This window comes from Podarcis muralis, chromosome Z (genome assembly GCF_964188315.1).
Source record: "Podarcis muralis chromosome Z, rPodMur119.hap1.1, whole genome shotgun sequence".
Classification (NCBI taxonomy): Eukaryota; Metazoa; Chordata; class Lepidosauria; order Squamata; family Lacertidae; genus Podarcis; species Podarcis muralis.
Genome location: NC_135673.1, coordinates 46543304 through 46560572, shown reverse-complemented (window position 1 = coordinate 46560572; position 17269 = coordinate 46543304). Strand labels below are relative to the sequence as shown.

At 53.6% G+C, this 17269-nt stretch overlaps 2 protein-coding genes across 7 annotated transcripts in view; one reads left to right on the top strand and one right to left on the bottom strand.

The window, feature by feature from the left end:
- Positions 1–122: 122 nt before the first annotated feature.
- LOC114589065 (gap junction Cx32.2 protein-like) lies at positions 123–4852 on the top strand. The gene is made up of 2 exons (XM_028715069.2): positions 123–2766; positions 3485–4852. The coding sequence occupies exons 1-2, from the start codon at positions 2544–2546 to the stop codon at positions 4441–4443; spliced, it is 1182 nt and encodes a 393-aa protein (XP_028570902.1). The 5' UTR covers positions 123–2543; the 3' UTR covers positions 4444–4852.
- Positions 4853–5188: 336 nt separating this feature from the next.
- ZMYM3 (zinc finger MYM-type containing 3) overlaps positions 5189–17269 on the bottom strand; it is a 29256-nt gene continuing 17175 nt past the window's right edge. For all 6 annotated transcript variants that reach the window (XM_028715059.2, XM_028715061.2, XM_028715062.2 and 3 more), the window contains 12 exons: positions 16875–16939; positions 16388–16562; positions 15953–16068; positions 15671–15845; positions 15155–15301; positions 14310–14413; positions 11837–12005; positions 11246–11397; positions 10579–10693; positions 7664–7918; positions 7456–7573; positions 5189–6286 (listed from right to left, as the gene is read on the bottom strand). In XM_028715059.2, coding sequence (XP_028570892.2) covers positions 6082–6286; positions 7456–7573; positions 7664–7918; positions 10579–10693; positions 11246–11397; positions 11837–12005; positions 14310–14413; positions 15155–15301; positions 15671–15845; positions 15953–16068; positions 16388–16562; positions 16875–16939 — 1796 coding nt within the window. In that variant the 3' untranslated portion in view covers positions 5189–6081. The remainder of the gene's footprint in view (positions 6287–7455; positions 7574–7663; positions 7919–10578; positions 10694–11245; positions 11398–11836; positions 12006–14309; positions 14414–15154; positions 15302–15670; positions 15846–15952; positions 16069–16387; positions 16563–16874; positions 16940–17269) is intronic.

Here is a 17269-nt window from a genome sequence, read left to right as displayed (position 1 = left end):
CATCCTAAGGCAGACTTCTTTGTCCAGCTAGGACTTTTCTCCACTTCCTGACAGTAGTTCTGCAGGGTCCTCCTTATTGCGTACTACTTGATCCTTCTTAACTGGACATATGGCAAATGCAAGGCAGGTGGACCTACCCCTGAGCTGTGCCTCTTTCCTAACAAGGTAGGGCGGCTCTTTCATTCAACCAAAGGTCTGGAGCTCCATGCAAGAAGAGCAGGGCAAATCTCCAGTGGGTTGGGAACGGCTCTGAGCAACATGCCCAGAGGGGAAAGCCCCTGCTTCATCCCAAAATTGAGAATAGCCCCATCTACTGACCATTGAGTAACCGCTTCTCATCGGGAGCTCAGGAAGGGCACTAATCCTCAACGGCCACACTGCTGCAAGTTTTCATGCAGGGCTCTTACATAGTCTATTCTGGTGTTCTTCAACCTTGAGTGTCCAAGATGCCCACTGGCTAAGCTGGCTGGGAACAGCCACCTCTGGAGACTTGAGGCTGAAGAACCTAAGGACAGCCCTGCTGGATCAGGTTGGTGGCCCATCTAATCCGGCAGAGTTGCCAACCAGATGGGAAGCCTGCCAGCAGGACCTGATCCAGCAGCAACCTTTCCCTCCCTGTAGTTTCCAGCAGTGGGGATTTCGGAGCATACTGCCTCCAACAGTGAAGATAAGAGCATAGCCTATCAAAACTTGCTGCATGAAGGACATTGCTGACAGGAAGGCTGCTCTGCTCAGGCCAGAGGGACAGGGCTGCGATTCAAAGAAGGTCAAACATTTGCAGAGTAAGGTGGATGGGGAGGTTTGGAAGCTGTGCTTCATCCACAAGTACCCTTTTTTCTTTCAAAGAACAAGATCCGAGGGAAATTCCTGCAGGTTTTTCAGCCTGGATGAGGAAAAGCTGCCCGAGGACAGGTTGTTCCCGTCCGTGCACTGCTCTCCCCAAAATCCCCAGCTCACACTTGCAATTATTTTTAAAATGTTCCTACTTTTAAATGAGTTAACCTTGGCTTATAAACAGATCCAGGTATCTAGTTTTAGAAAACTGAAAACAAAAAGGCAGGTTTGAGGCAGAGCTTGGACTGTCTCCCTACCCCAAACCCTGGCGAGCCAGTGTTGTCAATACTGAGCTACATGGACCAAAGAACTGACTCCGTATGATGCAGTTGACTTATTTATTTTTTTACTTTAAAATGCATAAAGTGAAGCCTAGCCTTCTGACACCACCTGCTTATCTTACTGGTATGTGAGTGTGCAGGGTAAATTGCTAAGGTCCACATGGCAGATGAACCTTGTGCTGTGCTCACCTTGAAAATGTTTTGTTCCTCTTCACCTCAAGTGGTCCCTGATAAACACTGAGTGGTTTTATTGATTGGTTGCATTGCATTTACATCTCACCTTTCCTTCAGAGAGCTCAATGACATGGCTACCCCCCCCCCCAATTAATCCCCACAACAACCCTGTGAGGTGGGTTAGGGTTGAGAGGCAGTGAGTGGTTCAATGTCACCTAGGGAGCTTCAGAGGAGATTCAAACCCTGGCCTCCCAAGGTCCTAGTTCAGCACTCAAACCACACAACATACTGGCTTGTACACTGCACAGGAAAATGCACTGTGCAAGAACGCAAGATATATTTATTTCCCTTCCCCAACATAAGCCACTGCGTACCACCTGCTCCAGTGACCACTGGACTGGGATGTGGGCAAGGAGGTTGGTCACAAAGGAGGTTGGTAACCTGTCACACTACTCTCCCTGACTTCTGAAGCAGCTCTCTTGAGTTGGGAGCATACTGGCTTGTTGCAAGAAGCTGCACAAGAGGCACTGCATCCCCCAAAATGTCACATTCAGAATGTAAGATGATGCTGGTTCCTGGATCAGGCCAAAGGGGCCCATCTAGTCCAGCATCCTGTTCTCAAATTGGCCAAGGAGATGTCTCTTGGAAACCCACACTTGGGAAATGAGCACAACACAATTCTCTCTGCTTGGGATTCCCAGCAACTGGTTTTCGTTTACTGTCTCCAAAGCAGAGGGAGAACACAGGAATCAGGGTCAGTGACCACCAGTAGCCTTGTTCTCCATGATTTTGTCTAATCTTCTAAAGCCACCCAGGTAGGTGGCCATCACCAGGTGGGAACACCATAAATAAGTCCTTTCTTTTGTCTGTTAAGGTTTCCAACATTCAGCTTCACCGGGTGGTCCAAAGTTTTAGCAGCACATGCGGGGGGGAAATATTCCCCTTTCTCTTTGTTGACTTTCTCCCTACCATTGCTACAGACACAAGAGGGAGGAATGCTGCGGCTTCCGAGGGTGATGAGGTGGTGACTGACTAGAGGAAGCAGAACGACCATCCCAGAGCATAGCCTCTCTCGTCCGCAGGTCATTCCAAGGTCCCTCTCACCAGAGAGCTCCTGCCTAAATATAACCCCACTCACCCTTCGCACTCGCCCTGCAGGAGGGGCTATAATTAACCAAGTGTGCTGTCCAAAAATAAGAGTGTTGGAAGTGACCCCCCAGTGGATGCTGCAGAGGTCAGTCATGAAAACAGCCAATGAGCAGCAAAGCCCCAATGGCAACAAAGCCCCAGCCCAGGGAGGAGAGACACCAGGAAGAGATCGTTGCTCCATTGTGGTCACCGGCGGAAGAGACAGCCGGACAGGCGCTCAGAGGTGGCTCGAAGGAGGAGCTGCTGACACCCAAGGGAGCTGACAACACCTGGGATGCTGGCCAGGATGTGAAGTGTTTTGATGCCAGGACCTCCGAACGCAGACAGGGTGAGTGTTGCTGCACCTGGGTGGAGTCTGACTTTGGAAGGACTTACCACCCCACCCCCAGCAGCCACCTTGGCTCTATGAACTTGCTGCTTTGGGCACAACCCCAGCTTGGGCCGGTAGTAATCTTGGTCCGCTATTTACTTATTTTTCGCAGGTGGTGCTAGGGGTGGTGTGTAGCATAGGAAGCTTGCTTATAAACCAAGTCGGACCACCACTCCATTTAGATCAGTATTGTCCTCACTGACTGGCAGCAGCTCTCCAGGGTTGGGGCAGGGGATGTTCCCAGTCCTACCTGGAGATGTTGGGGATGGAAACTGCATGCCTTCTGCATGCCAAGCAGGTGCTATGCCCCTGAGCTGTGGCCACACCATAGGGCTGGAGGGGCAGAAAGAGGGTCTTGGCCATCTCCCAGCTGTGCCCAGATCTGAGGGGAAGAACTGTGCTTTGGGGCCAAGGCTTGTCCTTGCAGGCAACAGGTGCTCAGCTCCACTCCTGGGCACTAAGCTATTTATCCGGTTAAATGCCTGGCTTTTCAAGGGACATGCACACAATGGGCCCTACCCCGAGAACAAAAGCACAATGACTCCTCATACATCAAAGGGCAGCCTGCTTGGCACAGGTAGGTCCTGCCCCTCCTCTCTCCCCGTTGGCAGGGAGGGGAAGAGAGGCAGCAGTGCCAGCACCCCACCCCAATTGTCTGAACCTCCCTTTCTTGCAGGGCAAGCCCGCCTTGCACCCATGGGCGACTGGCACCTGCTTGGGAGGCTGCTGGAGAGCGCACAGGAGCACTCCACGGTGGTGGGCAAAGTCTGGCTCACTGTCCTCTTCATCTTCCGCATCCTCGTCCTGGGGGCGGCAGCAGAGAAGGTGTGGGGGGACGAGCAGTCCAACTTCTCCTGCGACACCAAGCAGCCCGGCTGCCAGAGCGTCTGCTACGACCAGACCTTCCCCATCTCCCACATCCGCTTCTGGGTGCTGCAGATCATCTTCGTCTCCACGCCCAGCCTCATCTACCTGGGCCACATCCTGCACTTGGTGCGCATGGAAGAGAAAGAGCTGGGGGCCTCCCCGGGGGTTCAGGTGGAGGTCAGCAGCAGCCCAGCAGCTCAGCCCAGGCCTGGCACAGCCCCTGTGCGGGACGCCTGCGGAAGGATCCGCCTGCAAGGGGCCATCTTGCGAACGTACTTCTGCAATGTTGTCTTCAAGGCTCTCTTTGAGGTGGGCTTCATCCTGGGCCAGTACGTGCTGTATGGCTTTGAGTTGAAGCCCCTCTACACCTGCAGCCGCTGGCCCTGCCCCAACACGGTCAACTGCTACATCTCCCGGCCCACCGAGAAAACCATCTTCATCCTCTTCATGCTGGCCGTCGCCTGCCTCTCCCTCCTGCTCAACATGGTGGAGCTGTACCACGTGGCCACCACTAAGTGCAGGCAAGGCCCTGAGCCCAAGCTCAGCCCAGAAGGGCAGCCGGAAGGAGAGCCTGCCAGCCACCGCCACCGCCTGCTTCACTGCCCCAGTGCTACGCCTCCCAGCAGCCCCTCTCTGCAGCCTGCAGAGAAAGCCAGTCCACGGACGGAGGGAGTGAGCGAGAGCCCCGCTTGGGGCGGAGGGCAGAAGCGAGGAAGCAAGTCCAGCAAATCAAGCAACAAGTGGAGGTCCAGTGACCTGGCTGTTTAGCCAAGGGACTTTGCTAACCTCACACTGGATAGCAAGACCCAAGTGTTCCCACGGGCATTAGATGCACCACCAAGTCGAAATCCCTACCCCAATGCCTGATCAGACAGAGAATTCCTGGGCTGGAGGAAAGGTAGCCTGTACCTGCTCAGGAATTAGGAAGCCTCAGGCCTCTCTCCTTTACCTCCCAAGCCTGCCCTTTCATCAGAGAGCAACTTTGCCACGCTAGGAGAAGCAGCAGAGACTTCACAGCTCCCTTTCCAATGAAGAAGGGGGACTCTGAGGGAGAGTCCCAGGCTGGTCCTAAGTCTCGAGACCCTCTTCTTCTAGGCATCAGCCCCAAATGCCTGAAGCAGAGACTTCAGCCACTTTTGGGAGCAGCTGCTGCAAAGCCACAAGCAGAGAAGAGCACTGGACAATGGCCAGGCACTTTGGAAGATTCTCTTGGTGTCTGCTGCCCCTTAGTGGCCAGGAAGTGGAAAGAGCACGCTTCAAGGCAGGCTCAGTCGGAGCAGAGAGCGGATGCAATGGGACCCACAGCAGCCAAGTCAGGGAAGGGGGTGGAGGTCTTCCCCTGGGGGCATAAAAGTTGGTAAGGCATGCTGGCTGCCACATGCACACCCACCAATGGAAATTACCTCGCTGGTACATGGGGCCTCCAACCCTGTTCTCGTGCATCACCACATTTTGGGGGCACAGAGACAAGGACCACAGCCCTGGAATAAGAGATGAAGAGAGACAAGTCGGCAAAGTTTTTGTGCCTTTATTTGAAATGAATGGTTTCCAGAGAGACGCGGGGAGGGCAGGTCCTAATGCCCTGAGCATCACTACGACGACGAGACCCGCAGACTGGCTCACTGGCAACAAGGACACAGACAGGGGCTGGGCCAGAACAATATATACAGGCTCAACAGACAGCACCAGCACCAGCACCAGCCATAGCTCAGAGTTCAACGCAACACACACAGATGGGTGAGGAAAGGGTTGGTGGGATGCTGAGCAGCCTCTGCCTCATGGGGCAGTGGGCGTGGTGGGGTGGGCGGCCAAGCTAGCATCGAGGAAGCAGGGGAGAAGGAGGCTCAGGGTGCAATGCTAGGGCCTAGTCTCCCCCAACACGAGAGAGAACAGAGTGTTCAACCGTTGGGGATGGGTGGGGGGAGGGAGGACTGCCATCTACTGGGCAAGGGGAGAACTGTAGAAGCCCCCACCCCCCCACCCCGTGCAAGAGAACGTGCACGGCAAGGAGCCAATTCATTCACCCCGCCCCAATTAGCACAACCAGGCACAGGGTCTGCACCCCCAGAGCCCAGCTCTCCTGCAACAGCGAAGACACGCCCTGCACCCTTCCCTCCCCAGGCGAAGAGCCTACCTGTGGCACTCCCCCCAAGCCAACACATAGCAAGGAGAAAGGGGCAGGCAAGCAGGCACTCCTAGGCAGCGTGGGAGGAGAGGGGAGGGTGGGGGTGGCTCCTCGTCAGAGGGAAAGGGATCACCTAGTGGGGAGTGTCTAGAGCCCTATGTGCCCACCAAACCAGGCAGGAAAGGGGCAGCAAGCCACACACACCCCACAGTCACCCACTAGCTGACTGGAGTAGTGCTGGGGGCCCCCAATCTCCCTCTGGCAAGACCGGCACCACCTGCTCAGTCCATTTCGTCATCCAGGCCGCCTCCACCTCCGCGGCTGTGCTCCTCGTAGATCTCGCGCACAGCCAGGACGCGGTTGAGCATGCTCTCGAGCATGCTTTTGTCCATGGGGATGACGGAGTACCACAGCGGCGACTCGGCGATGCATGACCTCTCAGGCTGCAGGTAGAAGACGTCATTGCGGTTTCGCAGGCTTTCAGGGCTGCAGCCGGAAGGAAGGAAGGCAAGAGGAGATAAGCAATGAGGCCAGAGAAGGGGCTCCTGGCCTAGGCGGGAACCCCACCCTTCCCTGGTCCCCCACTGCCCGCTCTTCAGGTTCAGCACATAAGCCCTGAACCAAGAGACAGGGGACCCCAAGCTGCACTGAGGAGCAAGGACTGCAGAGCAGCGGCTTTCTGCTCTGGCCAAAACCTTTCAACACCACCTGCTCCATCTTCACAATGGCTGCCTCAATGCCTGCTGCATCCTGCTGCCACCACCGCCCTTGTTGCCCGTTTAAAAAAAATGAATGGGTAAAACACCACTGCATATGACTACCACCACCACTGGCAGCAACGGCACTAGCCTCCCCCTGCCATCGGCATCTACCTAACAGCGAAACGGGGGGGGGGGGGGGTGTAGCCAAGCTTTCTGGGTCCTTCAAGTACTGAGGCAATGCAGAGAAACTGTCATGAGCACCACCATGCATGAGCTGCAATCTTGCGCACTGCGACCCTGTGCACACAGAAACGAGGCATTGTAGAGTTGGAGGGGACCCTGAGGACCATCTAGCTCAATGCCCTACAATGCAGGATTCCCAACACACAGTCCCCCATCCCATTTGAAACCATACCAGACCCTGCTTAGCTTTGCAAATGTGCTAGCACCTTTACTGTTGCACCACTAGGAGTTCGTTCCCACCAACGCATTTAGGCTTCAAAAGGGGGCCTTTTCTTTTTCTTAAGCCTAATGGGTGTCGGGGGGGGGGGAGGGAGAGGATGGTGCAATCTTTCTGGAGGGTGCAAGTTTTGGAGGAGTGAGCAACAGTCAACCTCCCCAAGCTTAATATCCGCAGAGGAAAACTGGGGTCAGGGACGACCCTCCAAGCCCCAGGGAAAGCCTCTGCGGGGGTCCATGGCCTACTGCCATCATACTGGGGACCCCTGAGCCCAGCCAACTAACGTTCAGGAACCAACTGAATATCAAATGGGCCTAGTTGTCGGAATGGGCCAAGGGCCCCCTGTTCTCGCAGTGGCCAACCAGACGCCTAGCAAAAAGCCCGCAAGCAAGGCCTGAGCACAAGAGCCACCTCACCCCTCCTGCGGTTTCCCAGCAGCTGGCATTCAGCAGCCCTGCACCCTCTGGCAGTCAGCTGCTGCAAAAGGCTCTCACCATTTGGAGAGATAGAACTCGTAGAACTTGACCGGGCAGCGCAGGGGGTTCATGCGGTTCTCGCGCTGCTCCAAGACAGGCGCTTCCTCCTCTCGCTTCCGCTTGCCCAGGCCGCCATCTGCAGGGAGAGTGTGGAGGTGCAGTCAGGACAGGGGCACCCCCAAAACAGATGGGCAGCAAATGGATGTGGGCGGAAAGCATTCCCTACCTCTCCCCTTCCGGTGCCGCACGGGAGCATAGTAGCGGATGCTCACCACCTTGGTGGTGCCCCGTGCTGTGGTGCACTTGCGCGACTGGCGCACGACGTTGGTGAAGGAGAGCTGCATGTGCTCCTCAGCTGTCTGCAGCCCAAAGAACTTGGTGTTGAAGAACATGAGTGTGTTGAGGAGCACGAAGGGGGAGTAGACGCCCAGCTGCTTGCACTCCCAGAGGTGCTCCTCTTCCACGCGGGAGAAGACGGTGTCTGCAAAAGGAGAAGCCACCACTGTCACAGGCATAGTGAGCCACAAGGCAACAGACAGAGCCAAGAACTGTGCTTTGATGCACTGGCTAGGGCTCATGGGAGCTGCAGATCAAGTTGACTGGGCTTTATGAAGCCCCTGGTGTCTTATGCCCCACCTGGATCACTTAAGCCTTCTGATGGGAAACTCTGGGTGGTCCAACATGCTCCTGAGGTTCCCTTGGCCCTGCCCTGTGGAACTCCTTGCGAACAGAGGTTTGGCAAGAGTCATCCAAGCTCAACTTGTAGGCATCTTAGAATTGCAGAACTGGAAGGGACCCTGAGGGTCATCCAGTCCAGCCCCCTGCAATGCAGGAATCTCAGCTAAAGCATCCATGACAGGTGGCCAGTCAACCTCTGCTTAAAAACCCTCAAGGAAGGAGAGCCCACAGCCTCCTGAGAGAGACCGTTCCATGTCAAACAGATCTTGCTATCAGAAAGTCCTTCCTTGTACCTTGAAGCCATTGTTTCTGCAAACTGTTTTACTCAGGTGGGCCTTTCAAACCTGACATTCTTTACCATGAGCTTTTATTGATACATCTGACATTCTTAATATTTTTATTATTACACTGCTGCGCTTTTAAGCTGCATACTGCCTTTTGATGTTCAGTTTGAAGGTGTGGCTTATTTATATATACATATATTTTAATTAAAAGATACAGAAAACATCAGGTTGAAGAGCGCTGCACTAAGAGGCTAGGAAGGCTGCATCTGGTGCAATACCAGGAAACCTAAGTAGCCTGTTGCTATGGGACCCCCTCCTTTTCTCAGGTCTGACGCATTTAGAACTGGCCTTAGTATAATAAACTCAGTTGCTCGTTTTCTGCTGTGCGCACAATCGAGCACACGGCTGGCAAGAAACCAGTACGAGAAACCCATCAATTGTTACTTTGGAGAGGGGAAGTGTTTGTTATATACATATATTCATTTCAGCATATTTTCTAGCTCTTTTTCTGCACTACACGCATGAACCTATCATTTAGTGCAGCCCTCCCCAACCCAGACACCCTAGATGTTTCAGACTCCAGCTCCAATCAGCCCCGGCCAACACAGGCTGGGGGGAATCTAAAACAACCGGACATGGCACCAGTTTGGAGGAAATTGGTTTACGGCTTCCAGACCATCTTTTTTTTAACTTGAATAGAACCATAGCACTGAAAGGCTCCCAAGGCACCATGTAGTCCAACCCTCTGCAATGCAGGAATCACAGCTAAATAATCCATGACAGACGACCACCTCCGTTCCAATGAAGGAGATGCCATCATCACCTTCTGAGGCTGTCCATTCCACTGTCAAACAGCTCTTAGTGCCCAAAGTTTCTTCCTGATGTTGAGCCGGAATCCCCTTTCTTGTAACGTGAACCCATTGGTTCAGGTCCTACCCTCCAGAAAAGGAGAAAACAAGCTTGCTCCATCTGCCGTGTGGCAGCCCTTCAGTTATTTGAAGATGGCTATCTTATCTCCCCTTGGTCTTCTCTTCTCCAGGCTAAACACTGCCAACTTCCTCAACCATTCCTCATCTTTCTGTAAGTTTGCTGCATTCTTTCTTTGCTCGCCTTCTTTGGCTCCATAAAAGCATGGGGAACCTTTGGTTCTCTGACTACAACTCCCATCTGCCAATAGTCAGTGATGATGGGAGTTGTAGTTCAGCAGCATCTGGAGGACTAAAGGTTTCCAACACCTGGTCTAATAATTTTTGAACTCTTTCCTTCCCTAAGCTGTTGACCTCCAGGTGTTTGGGAACTCTCGCCAGCAAGTCCAAAATATCTGGAGAGCGACAAGTTGGCAAGGGCTGGCTCGGCAGCTATACCAAAAAGATTGGGCTTGGGTTCAAATCCTGGCTCGGCCATCGCCTTCTTGGGCCAAAATTAAGAATGAAGAAAAGAGGATGAAAAACAGCCCTGCTTCCTGGGATGGCTATAAAAACAGACTGATGAACAGTTCACTGAAAAGACCAAGAGCTGTCGATATCCTATGCACAAAGCACCACAGACCCTCTTGGGTGCTAAGATGGGCAGAGAAGGTCCTCTCAGTGGTTCCTCCACCCTCAGAGGCTTAAGGGGTGGCAGCCTGTGGAACTCCCTCCCCACAAAAGTGCATCTGGTGCCTTCATCATACAGCTTTTGGAGAATGCCTAAGGGACACCTCTTTACCCTGGGCTTCTGACATGTGGTTTTAGGACCTACCTAACGTTTATGGTTACCAGTTGCTTTCGATATTGTGTTTTAATGCTGTAACCTTGGGGTGAAGGGTGGGTAATAAATATTAAACCTGCTTCCACAAACTGTGATTGTTGTGGGGGGAGGACACCAAGAAATAAATGCCCAAAGCCTGACCTGGAAGCCTCTGAACTTGGCCCTTTTGCTTGACAGTGACTATGAGCATTAAGTCCAGATGAGAGCCTCAAAAGATCCATTAGGTGCCTGGGAGGGTGTCCCAAGAAAAGCCCCTAAGTGAAGCAGGAAGGCAAGAGCCCATTCCCTGCTCTAGTGCTACCCGCTGAAAATTGGACAGCCCGATATATATCCCTTTCCCAGAATCTGGAAACTTCTCCCAGGATGCCGAGGGAAGAGGAAAACACCTCTCTTATTTCCCTCCCTCTGCCCCCCCCCCCAAGGCACGTACTATTGGGCAGGATGGTGGGCTGCCAGCCGCTGAGCAACCTGTTGAGCTCCTGCACAAAGGTCAGGTAATAGAGGTCCGTGAAGATGTTCACCATGCGGTTGTTCTCCAGCAGGTACTGAAAGGGGGAGATGGGAAACACAAATTCAAGTAGGAAACTGCAAAACCTGCTCTCTCCCATGCACACTCTCATTACCTCCCCCCAGCTCCATACAGAACACTTGCTAGGCTGGTAAGAACGTGCGAACCTAATAAGAGCCTGCTGGATCAGGCCAATGCCATCCTGTTCTCACAGTGGCCAACCAGATGCCTGTGGGAAGCCAGGAAGCAGGATTAGAGCACGGGAGCCCTCTCGGCTGTGGTTTCCAGCAGCTGGTATTCAGAAGCATTCCTGTCTCCCGCTGTGAAGGTAGAGCCGAGCCACGGTGGTTAGTAGCCACCAATAGCTCTCTCCTCCATGAATTTCTCCCATTCGAGCACTCTCCCCTCCTGTGGTTTCCAGCAACAGGTATTCAAAAGCATCACGGCCTCCTACACAATAGCCTTATGTGTCAGTCCCAGAGAAAGCTCTCTTGCCAGCCAACAGGTGTATCGGCAGCAGGATGCTGGTCCAATTGCTTCTGGGCATATGGAAAGAAGGTAAGATTTGGGAGGGGGGGGGTCTCCTTACCTGCTGTATGCCAAGGCAGAGGTAATAGATGCTGTCAGGCTCATAGCGCTCGCCATTGGGACGAGTGATCTCCTTCACAAACTGGGCCAGACCGTAATTCAGTTCTGCCGCTGTGCAGGCCAGAATGTCCTCTTTGATCCGCATGGGTTTGGCTGCAGGACAGCAACAGAGCAGAGTGATCATTATCATCATCACCGTCATCAATTAAGGTCCCCAAGTTGGGCTATAGCACTAAAACGAAACTAATAAAAGCAACCTAAAACAAACTTACAACCACAAAACTAAAGGAAAGCCCTAAAATATGCACCTCTGGCGTCAAAAGCCAGGGCAAAGAGTACGTCTTTGGCGTTTGCTATATGCAGTGCAACAAAGGTGTCAGGAGTGCACCTCTGTGGGGAGTTCCACAACTTAGAGGCTACAACCTCCCAACTCAAGTCTCTGAGGGTAGAGGAACGGCCAAGAAACCCCCCTCTGAGTGCCGGGGGGGGGCACACCTTCCTTCTCCTCCTCCTCCTCCTCCTCCTCCCTCCCTGACTCCAGCATCCCCATCTCCTAGAACTGCAACTGCCCCTCCGCGTGGCGCAGACTTACGGCCAAAGCGCAGCTCGTCGCCCTTGCTGGTCTCGCCACCAGCGTACTTGGCCTGCACCCAGCTCTTCCAGGCGTTCACACCATAGGAGTAGTTGAGGGCTGTACAGCTGGGCTGGCTGCTCATGGAGTCCCGCGAACAGCTCTCTGAGAGAACCAGGCGCTTCGGGCCCTGGGGGAGGTGGGGAGGAAGGGAGGAGGAGAGGAAGGTCTGTCTTGTAAGACAATTGTCAGCAAGGGAGAAGGGCATCCACATTAAATTGGGGTGGGGAGACGTAGCCAGAATCTGCTTTGCATGACATTTGCTTGAGGAAGGAGGGTAGTCCACACAGTTCACCATTCCCATCTCACACCCTTGGATTCCTTTACCTTGGGTGCAGTGGTTTTCAGCCTGTGTGCCGTGGCCCCCTGGGGTGCCTTGAAGGATGGTCAGGGCTGCCGCGGGAGACACTGGCCTCTGTCCCTCTTTCCTTCCCTCCCTCAGGTGCCTTTTCACATCTCATAGCTCTTTGTTGCAGCAGCTCTGGCTATGAGCTACCCAGGCGAATGCTGCCTCTGGGGCTGGCTAGGGGGTGCTTCACAGGCCCCTGTGGGGCAGTGTGAAGAGGTATGATGGAAAAGTTTGTTTGCTGGGCAGTTTGAGTCACCAAGAGTTGTTTTTTTCCCCTATCAGCAAACGGTCGTCTGATTGGCCAAAGTTCCGGGGGAGGAATATGATTGGTTTGGAGAGGTTAAACAGGTTTCAGGTTGGAAAAGAGGGTGAAGGGGCTCTGAGGGAAGGAGGAGATACGCACTGAGGAGACTAGGGAGAGGACAGAGTCTCGCAGCTGGGATAGGGAGACCAGGCTGAGGGTCTGGGGAAAGTATCCAGACAGGAGTATGGTGGGAGGGCTGAGTCTGAGCCAGGAGAGACAGATCCTGTGGGAATTCAGGCTCCCTGAAGGGTCAGTCTAGCCAGGAGGGGAGAGTTCAGTAATACCATTTATAATACCTCAGGTGTGGGATTGTTAAAAGAGGGGGTAACTGAGGAAAAATGCCACTCTCTCATGAACCAAAGGATTAAGCTGTGAAGGAAGTGGTATAGTGTTGAAAGTATTGTATTACTAAGTGACAGACACTGATTTGAACATTTTACCATCTCTACTGGAAACCTGAATATTTATCTGCCTGAAGTGTGCCAACTGATGTTTAGTAACTGAAATTTAAGAAGAGTTGTACCTATAATACTGTGTTTAAGCCTGAGACATCTTATAGTTAAAGTAACTAAGTTGAATTCTACCTGAAAGGACTCGTTTCCTGACCGACTTTGTGTCATAAATTTAATAAAACTTTTCGTGTTTGGCAAACTAAGGCCCAGGGTCCCAATCACCTTCTAAATCCGGCCCACGGACAATCCAGGAATCAGTGTGTCTTTACATGAGTAGAATGTGTCCTTTTATTAAAAATGCATCTCGGGTTATTTGCGGGGCATAGGGATTCGTTCATTTTTTTTCTTTTTCCGAAATATAGTCCGGCCCCCCACAAGGTCTGAGGGACAGTGGACCAGCCCCCTGATGAAAAAGTTTGCTGACCCCTGCTCTAAATCATCAAGTTTTCCCTCACACAAGTCCCCCACTAAATAATCTGGGGTAAATTGTAGAAATGTGTGTAATTGGTGTACCGTATTTAATTGAGGGCCGGCCCAACGGAGCCAGGGTGAGAAAGTGCTGTTGAGCCATCGCAGAGGCACCTCTCTTTGGGGTGAGGCGGGGGGGAGCTCAGAGACCAGGAGCTGGCAGCCCAGAGGACTCTCAGGAAGAGGGGAGAAGGGAGGAGGCTGAGGGCACACCCCACCGGGGATGGCGTTTAAAAAGGGGTGAGGAGCTGCCAGCTCTGCAGGCAAGGGATAGCATAACTGGGTTCCTGAGCCCCACAGGGGGGCTACAGAAAGAATGTAGTTGGTCAAGGGAGCCGTGGACCCAAAAGGGTTGGAAATATATGCATTAGTTTAATCTTTTGTGAACAATTTGTGAACAATTGACTCCTACATGGTGCCCTCCAGCTGTTGTTGGAATGCAGCTCCCATTGCCCCCTTGACTGTAGCCCAAGCTGTTTGGGATGCTGGGAGTTGTAGTCATAGTCATCTGGAAGGCACCACGCTGGGTATCCTAACGTTAACAGAGCACGGGAAGTTGCCTTATCCCGAATCAGACTGTTGGCCCAACAAGCTCAGCATTGTCTGAATGGCAGCGGCCCTCCAGGGTATCAAGCCAGGGCCTTTTCCAAAGTCCTACCTGGAGATGCATGACCCTCCACTGAGCTGCAACCCTTCCTCCAAATGGTGATGCTATGCCTAATGGTTCCATTCTGCTGAAGGGCTGGCTGCTCTGAGCCCAGAATGGGAAACTTATCACAGAGCTACTCAACCCCGAATCCAATCAATCAGCCAACATTAGATGAAATGAGGCGAGCGGGTGGCCTTGAGGAGCAGACTCACCTTGCGCATGCTCCGAGGCAAGTCTTGGTCAGCAGAGACGTCATCTGGGCCCACAAGGCCACAGTCAAAGAGGAAATCCACACTGGGGTTAATGTCCAATGGGTCTAGGTAGGGAATGAAGCAGTATGGGAAGTCGATCAGTTATGGAGCTCTCCTGCCCCCAAGCAGATACACACAATAACCTTCCAGGACCAAGCCTGCAGAGAACAAACCCCCACTCCTTGCAGGCTTGGAACAAACCCCCACTCTTTCCAATGGGCTTCCTAGGGCTCCTTCAGGAGCCCCTGGAGAGGTGTGGGGAACCTGCAGCCTCCCACTTGTTGATGGTTTTTAAGAAGTTGTATGGCCATCTGTCATGGATGCTTGGGGTCCCTTCCAACTCTACAATTCTGAGAGTCTACAATGCTCATCATCCCCAGCAAGCATGGTCAATGACCACGGTGCCCTTTGAAAACAGGGAGAAGGGGCAGGGTGGAGCTTCCCCAAAGGGATATTGGGAAATGAGGGTGGAACCACCACTCAGAAAGCCCTGCACCTGTTACCCAGCCACTCTTCCCAGCTGAGGAGGCAGAGATGAAACTGAGGGCCCTTGCAACATATTACATAACTGAAAATGCCAGACAGCCAGTATTGGTCATGCTCAGTTCAGCAATGCCTAAAGTGCCAAAGGTTCCCCACGCCTGCCCTAGGGGCGCCCAGGAAGGATCTGAGACAAGCATGACACAAGCAATCCTTCTTACCACCAAACTGGCACCTGCCAGAGCACAGAGGAGACCAGTGCTGCATCCCCCACCACCACCTGCACCAGCAAATGCCTAACACCTCGAGTTTGCCTTGGCACTTACTTTTGGGAAAGTCAGCCTCCAAGTCCTGACCCGGCTCATCCAGGACATTTGCCATCTTGACCGCCATGGCGAGCACGTCGTCTCTTGCCGGCCCAAAGAGGTCGCAGTCCTCCAGGAGGCCTTCTGCACTCTGGTTACTCACTAGGTCTGCGAATACAGAAAGCAGGTCAGGCATGTGAACAAAGAAGTCACTGCTTCAAATCTCTGCCTTGAACTCATTGAAGTTGGCCTAGGCAAACCATTGCTTCTCTAGCTCCCAGCCCTGGGTATGTTAACATCGTAGTACCAGCTGCTGCAATGAGCAGATACAGAGGAGGAGCCCAAGCCATTGGGTGCATCTGGCTCAGGACTGCCTTTTCTGACTGGCAGCAGCTCTCCAGGGTTTTAGGAAAGGGCCATTCCCAACCCTCCCTGGGACCTTCTACATGCAAGGTAGATGATCCGTCACTGAGCTAGGGACCCTTCTAGCAGCAGTAGGTGCTGTTGCTCCCAGAGAACTGCAATCATGAAACCTACCACAAAGGTCCGAAGAGGCTTTGTCCAGCTCCTCTGCTTCTGCGATCATCTCAGCCATGGCCAGGATATCGGCTTCCAGAGGGTTGGAAGGGATCTTCACCTTCAGCTCCTCTATGGTCTCCACAATCTTCTCCGTGCTCTCCAGCGTGGTGGGCAGGAACATTGGCACAGGCACCTATGAGCAGCAGGGAACGGGGATTAAGGCGAACGTGGTGGCGGTGGTGGGGATGCAGGAAAGCTTGAATGGGCCGGTGTGGGGGAGACGCAGGGAACCGCACTTACCGGGACAGGCATGGAGAAAGGCACAGGTACTTTCTGGCAGTACATGTTCATAGGCACAGGCACGAAAATGGGCACAGGAATGGGCAGCACAACCACCTGGGGCTTCCAGTCGGCTTCTGTCAGGAAAGATAAGCACACACCGTCAGGAGAGCCTCTCCTTGCCTGGCTTCCACAGCCCTCCAGGACAGGGATGCCACTTGCTCCCAAAGGTGTTGGATCAGGTCCTCCAGTCCCCAGATGCACAGCAAATACGCTGCTCATGGGGTGCAAACCGAATTGGCTGTCAATCTGCAGCAGGGCTAAGTTTAAGGCTGCAGGGCTAACATCTACGGGCCCTGCACACAGTCCAGGACCAAGCCACTTGAGAGAACGCCTGACCACTCATCTCCCCAGCAGGTTGCTGTGTTGGCCCCGGCCTCCCTTGTGCCCCCTCACCTGTCTGACAGCCCTTGGACTTCATTTCTATCTTGCATGAGACCCCTCGGTTCTGCATGAGAGGCTTGCACATTGCGGCTTTGTTCTTCCGCGGGGTGATTGGCTGAGACGACGGCTGGGACGCAACAGCAGAGGCAGAGGCGGCTGCCGGGGCAGAGCTGTTCTTCGCAGGTACCTGGGCAGATCCATACGTGTGTCAGAAGCCACTCCAGAGGGAGATGGTGCCCCACCCACCCCTCTCTCCTGCAAGGCATTCTGCTGTACACCTCATGTCTTGGCAGGGCCACTCGTGGGCCCCCACTCCTTGCAAGCTGCCAGGCTAGTTAGCAATGCAGGGCATAGGGAAAGGGACAGAGACCAACCTGCTGCCTGGGGGTCAAATGCTGCCCTCCTCCCCCATCTTAGCCTCCAAGCCCCACACTGCCAACCCCCTCCCTCCATGGAGCAGCCCAGCAAACAGTGGGAAATCCCTGCTCAGGCCACTCACCGTGCTGGTCTCTGCTTTCTGCGAGGTGGTGGTAGAGGAGGGTTGCTTTGGCTCGGGGGTCTGACCTGGAAAGAAAAAAGGGCTTGGGGAGTGAGATGCTTTCCCCCCTGTCGCCACCTGCCCAGATCTGGCAGGCAGGCAGTCCTGCGGGCCACCTTTCGCTTGGTGCCGAAGGGATAAAGGGGAGCTTTCCTCATTATCTCCCATTCCTCCAGGTTCAGTCTGGCAAGTCTTCGCCACTGGAGAGTTAAGGCCTGGCCCGTCTGCCGGCGGAGAAGCCACAGAAAGACCTAGGCAAGGAGGAGTTTATCAGGGCTCAAGTAGTACGTTTGAGGCAAGGCTCCCAGGTCTTAGCAGATATGTGGAATATCACAGAAGTGTTGGCGTGGGGTAGG

Excerpts from the sequence above, each read along its gene's own strand:
- LOC114589065 (XM_028715069.2), top strand. The coding sequence starts at position 2,544 with ATGAGCAGCAAAGCCCCAATGGCAACAAAGCCCCAGCCCAGGGAGGAG. Across the intron at positions 2,767-3,484 it reads GACCTCCGAACGCAGACAGG|GGCAAGCCCGCCTTGCACCC; the intron begins GTGAGTGTTGCT and ends CCTTTCTTGCAG.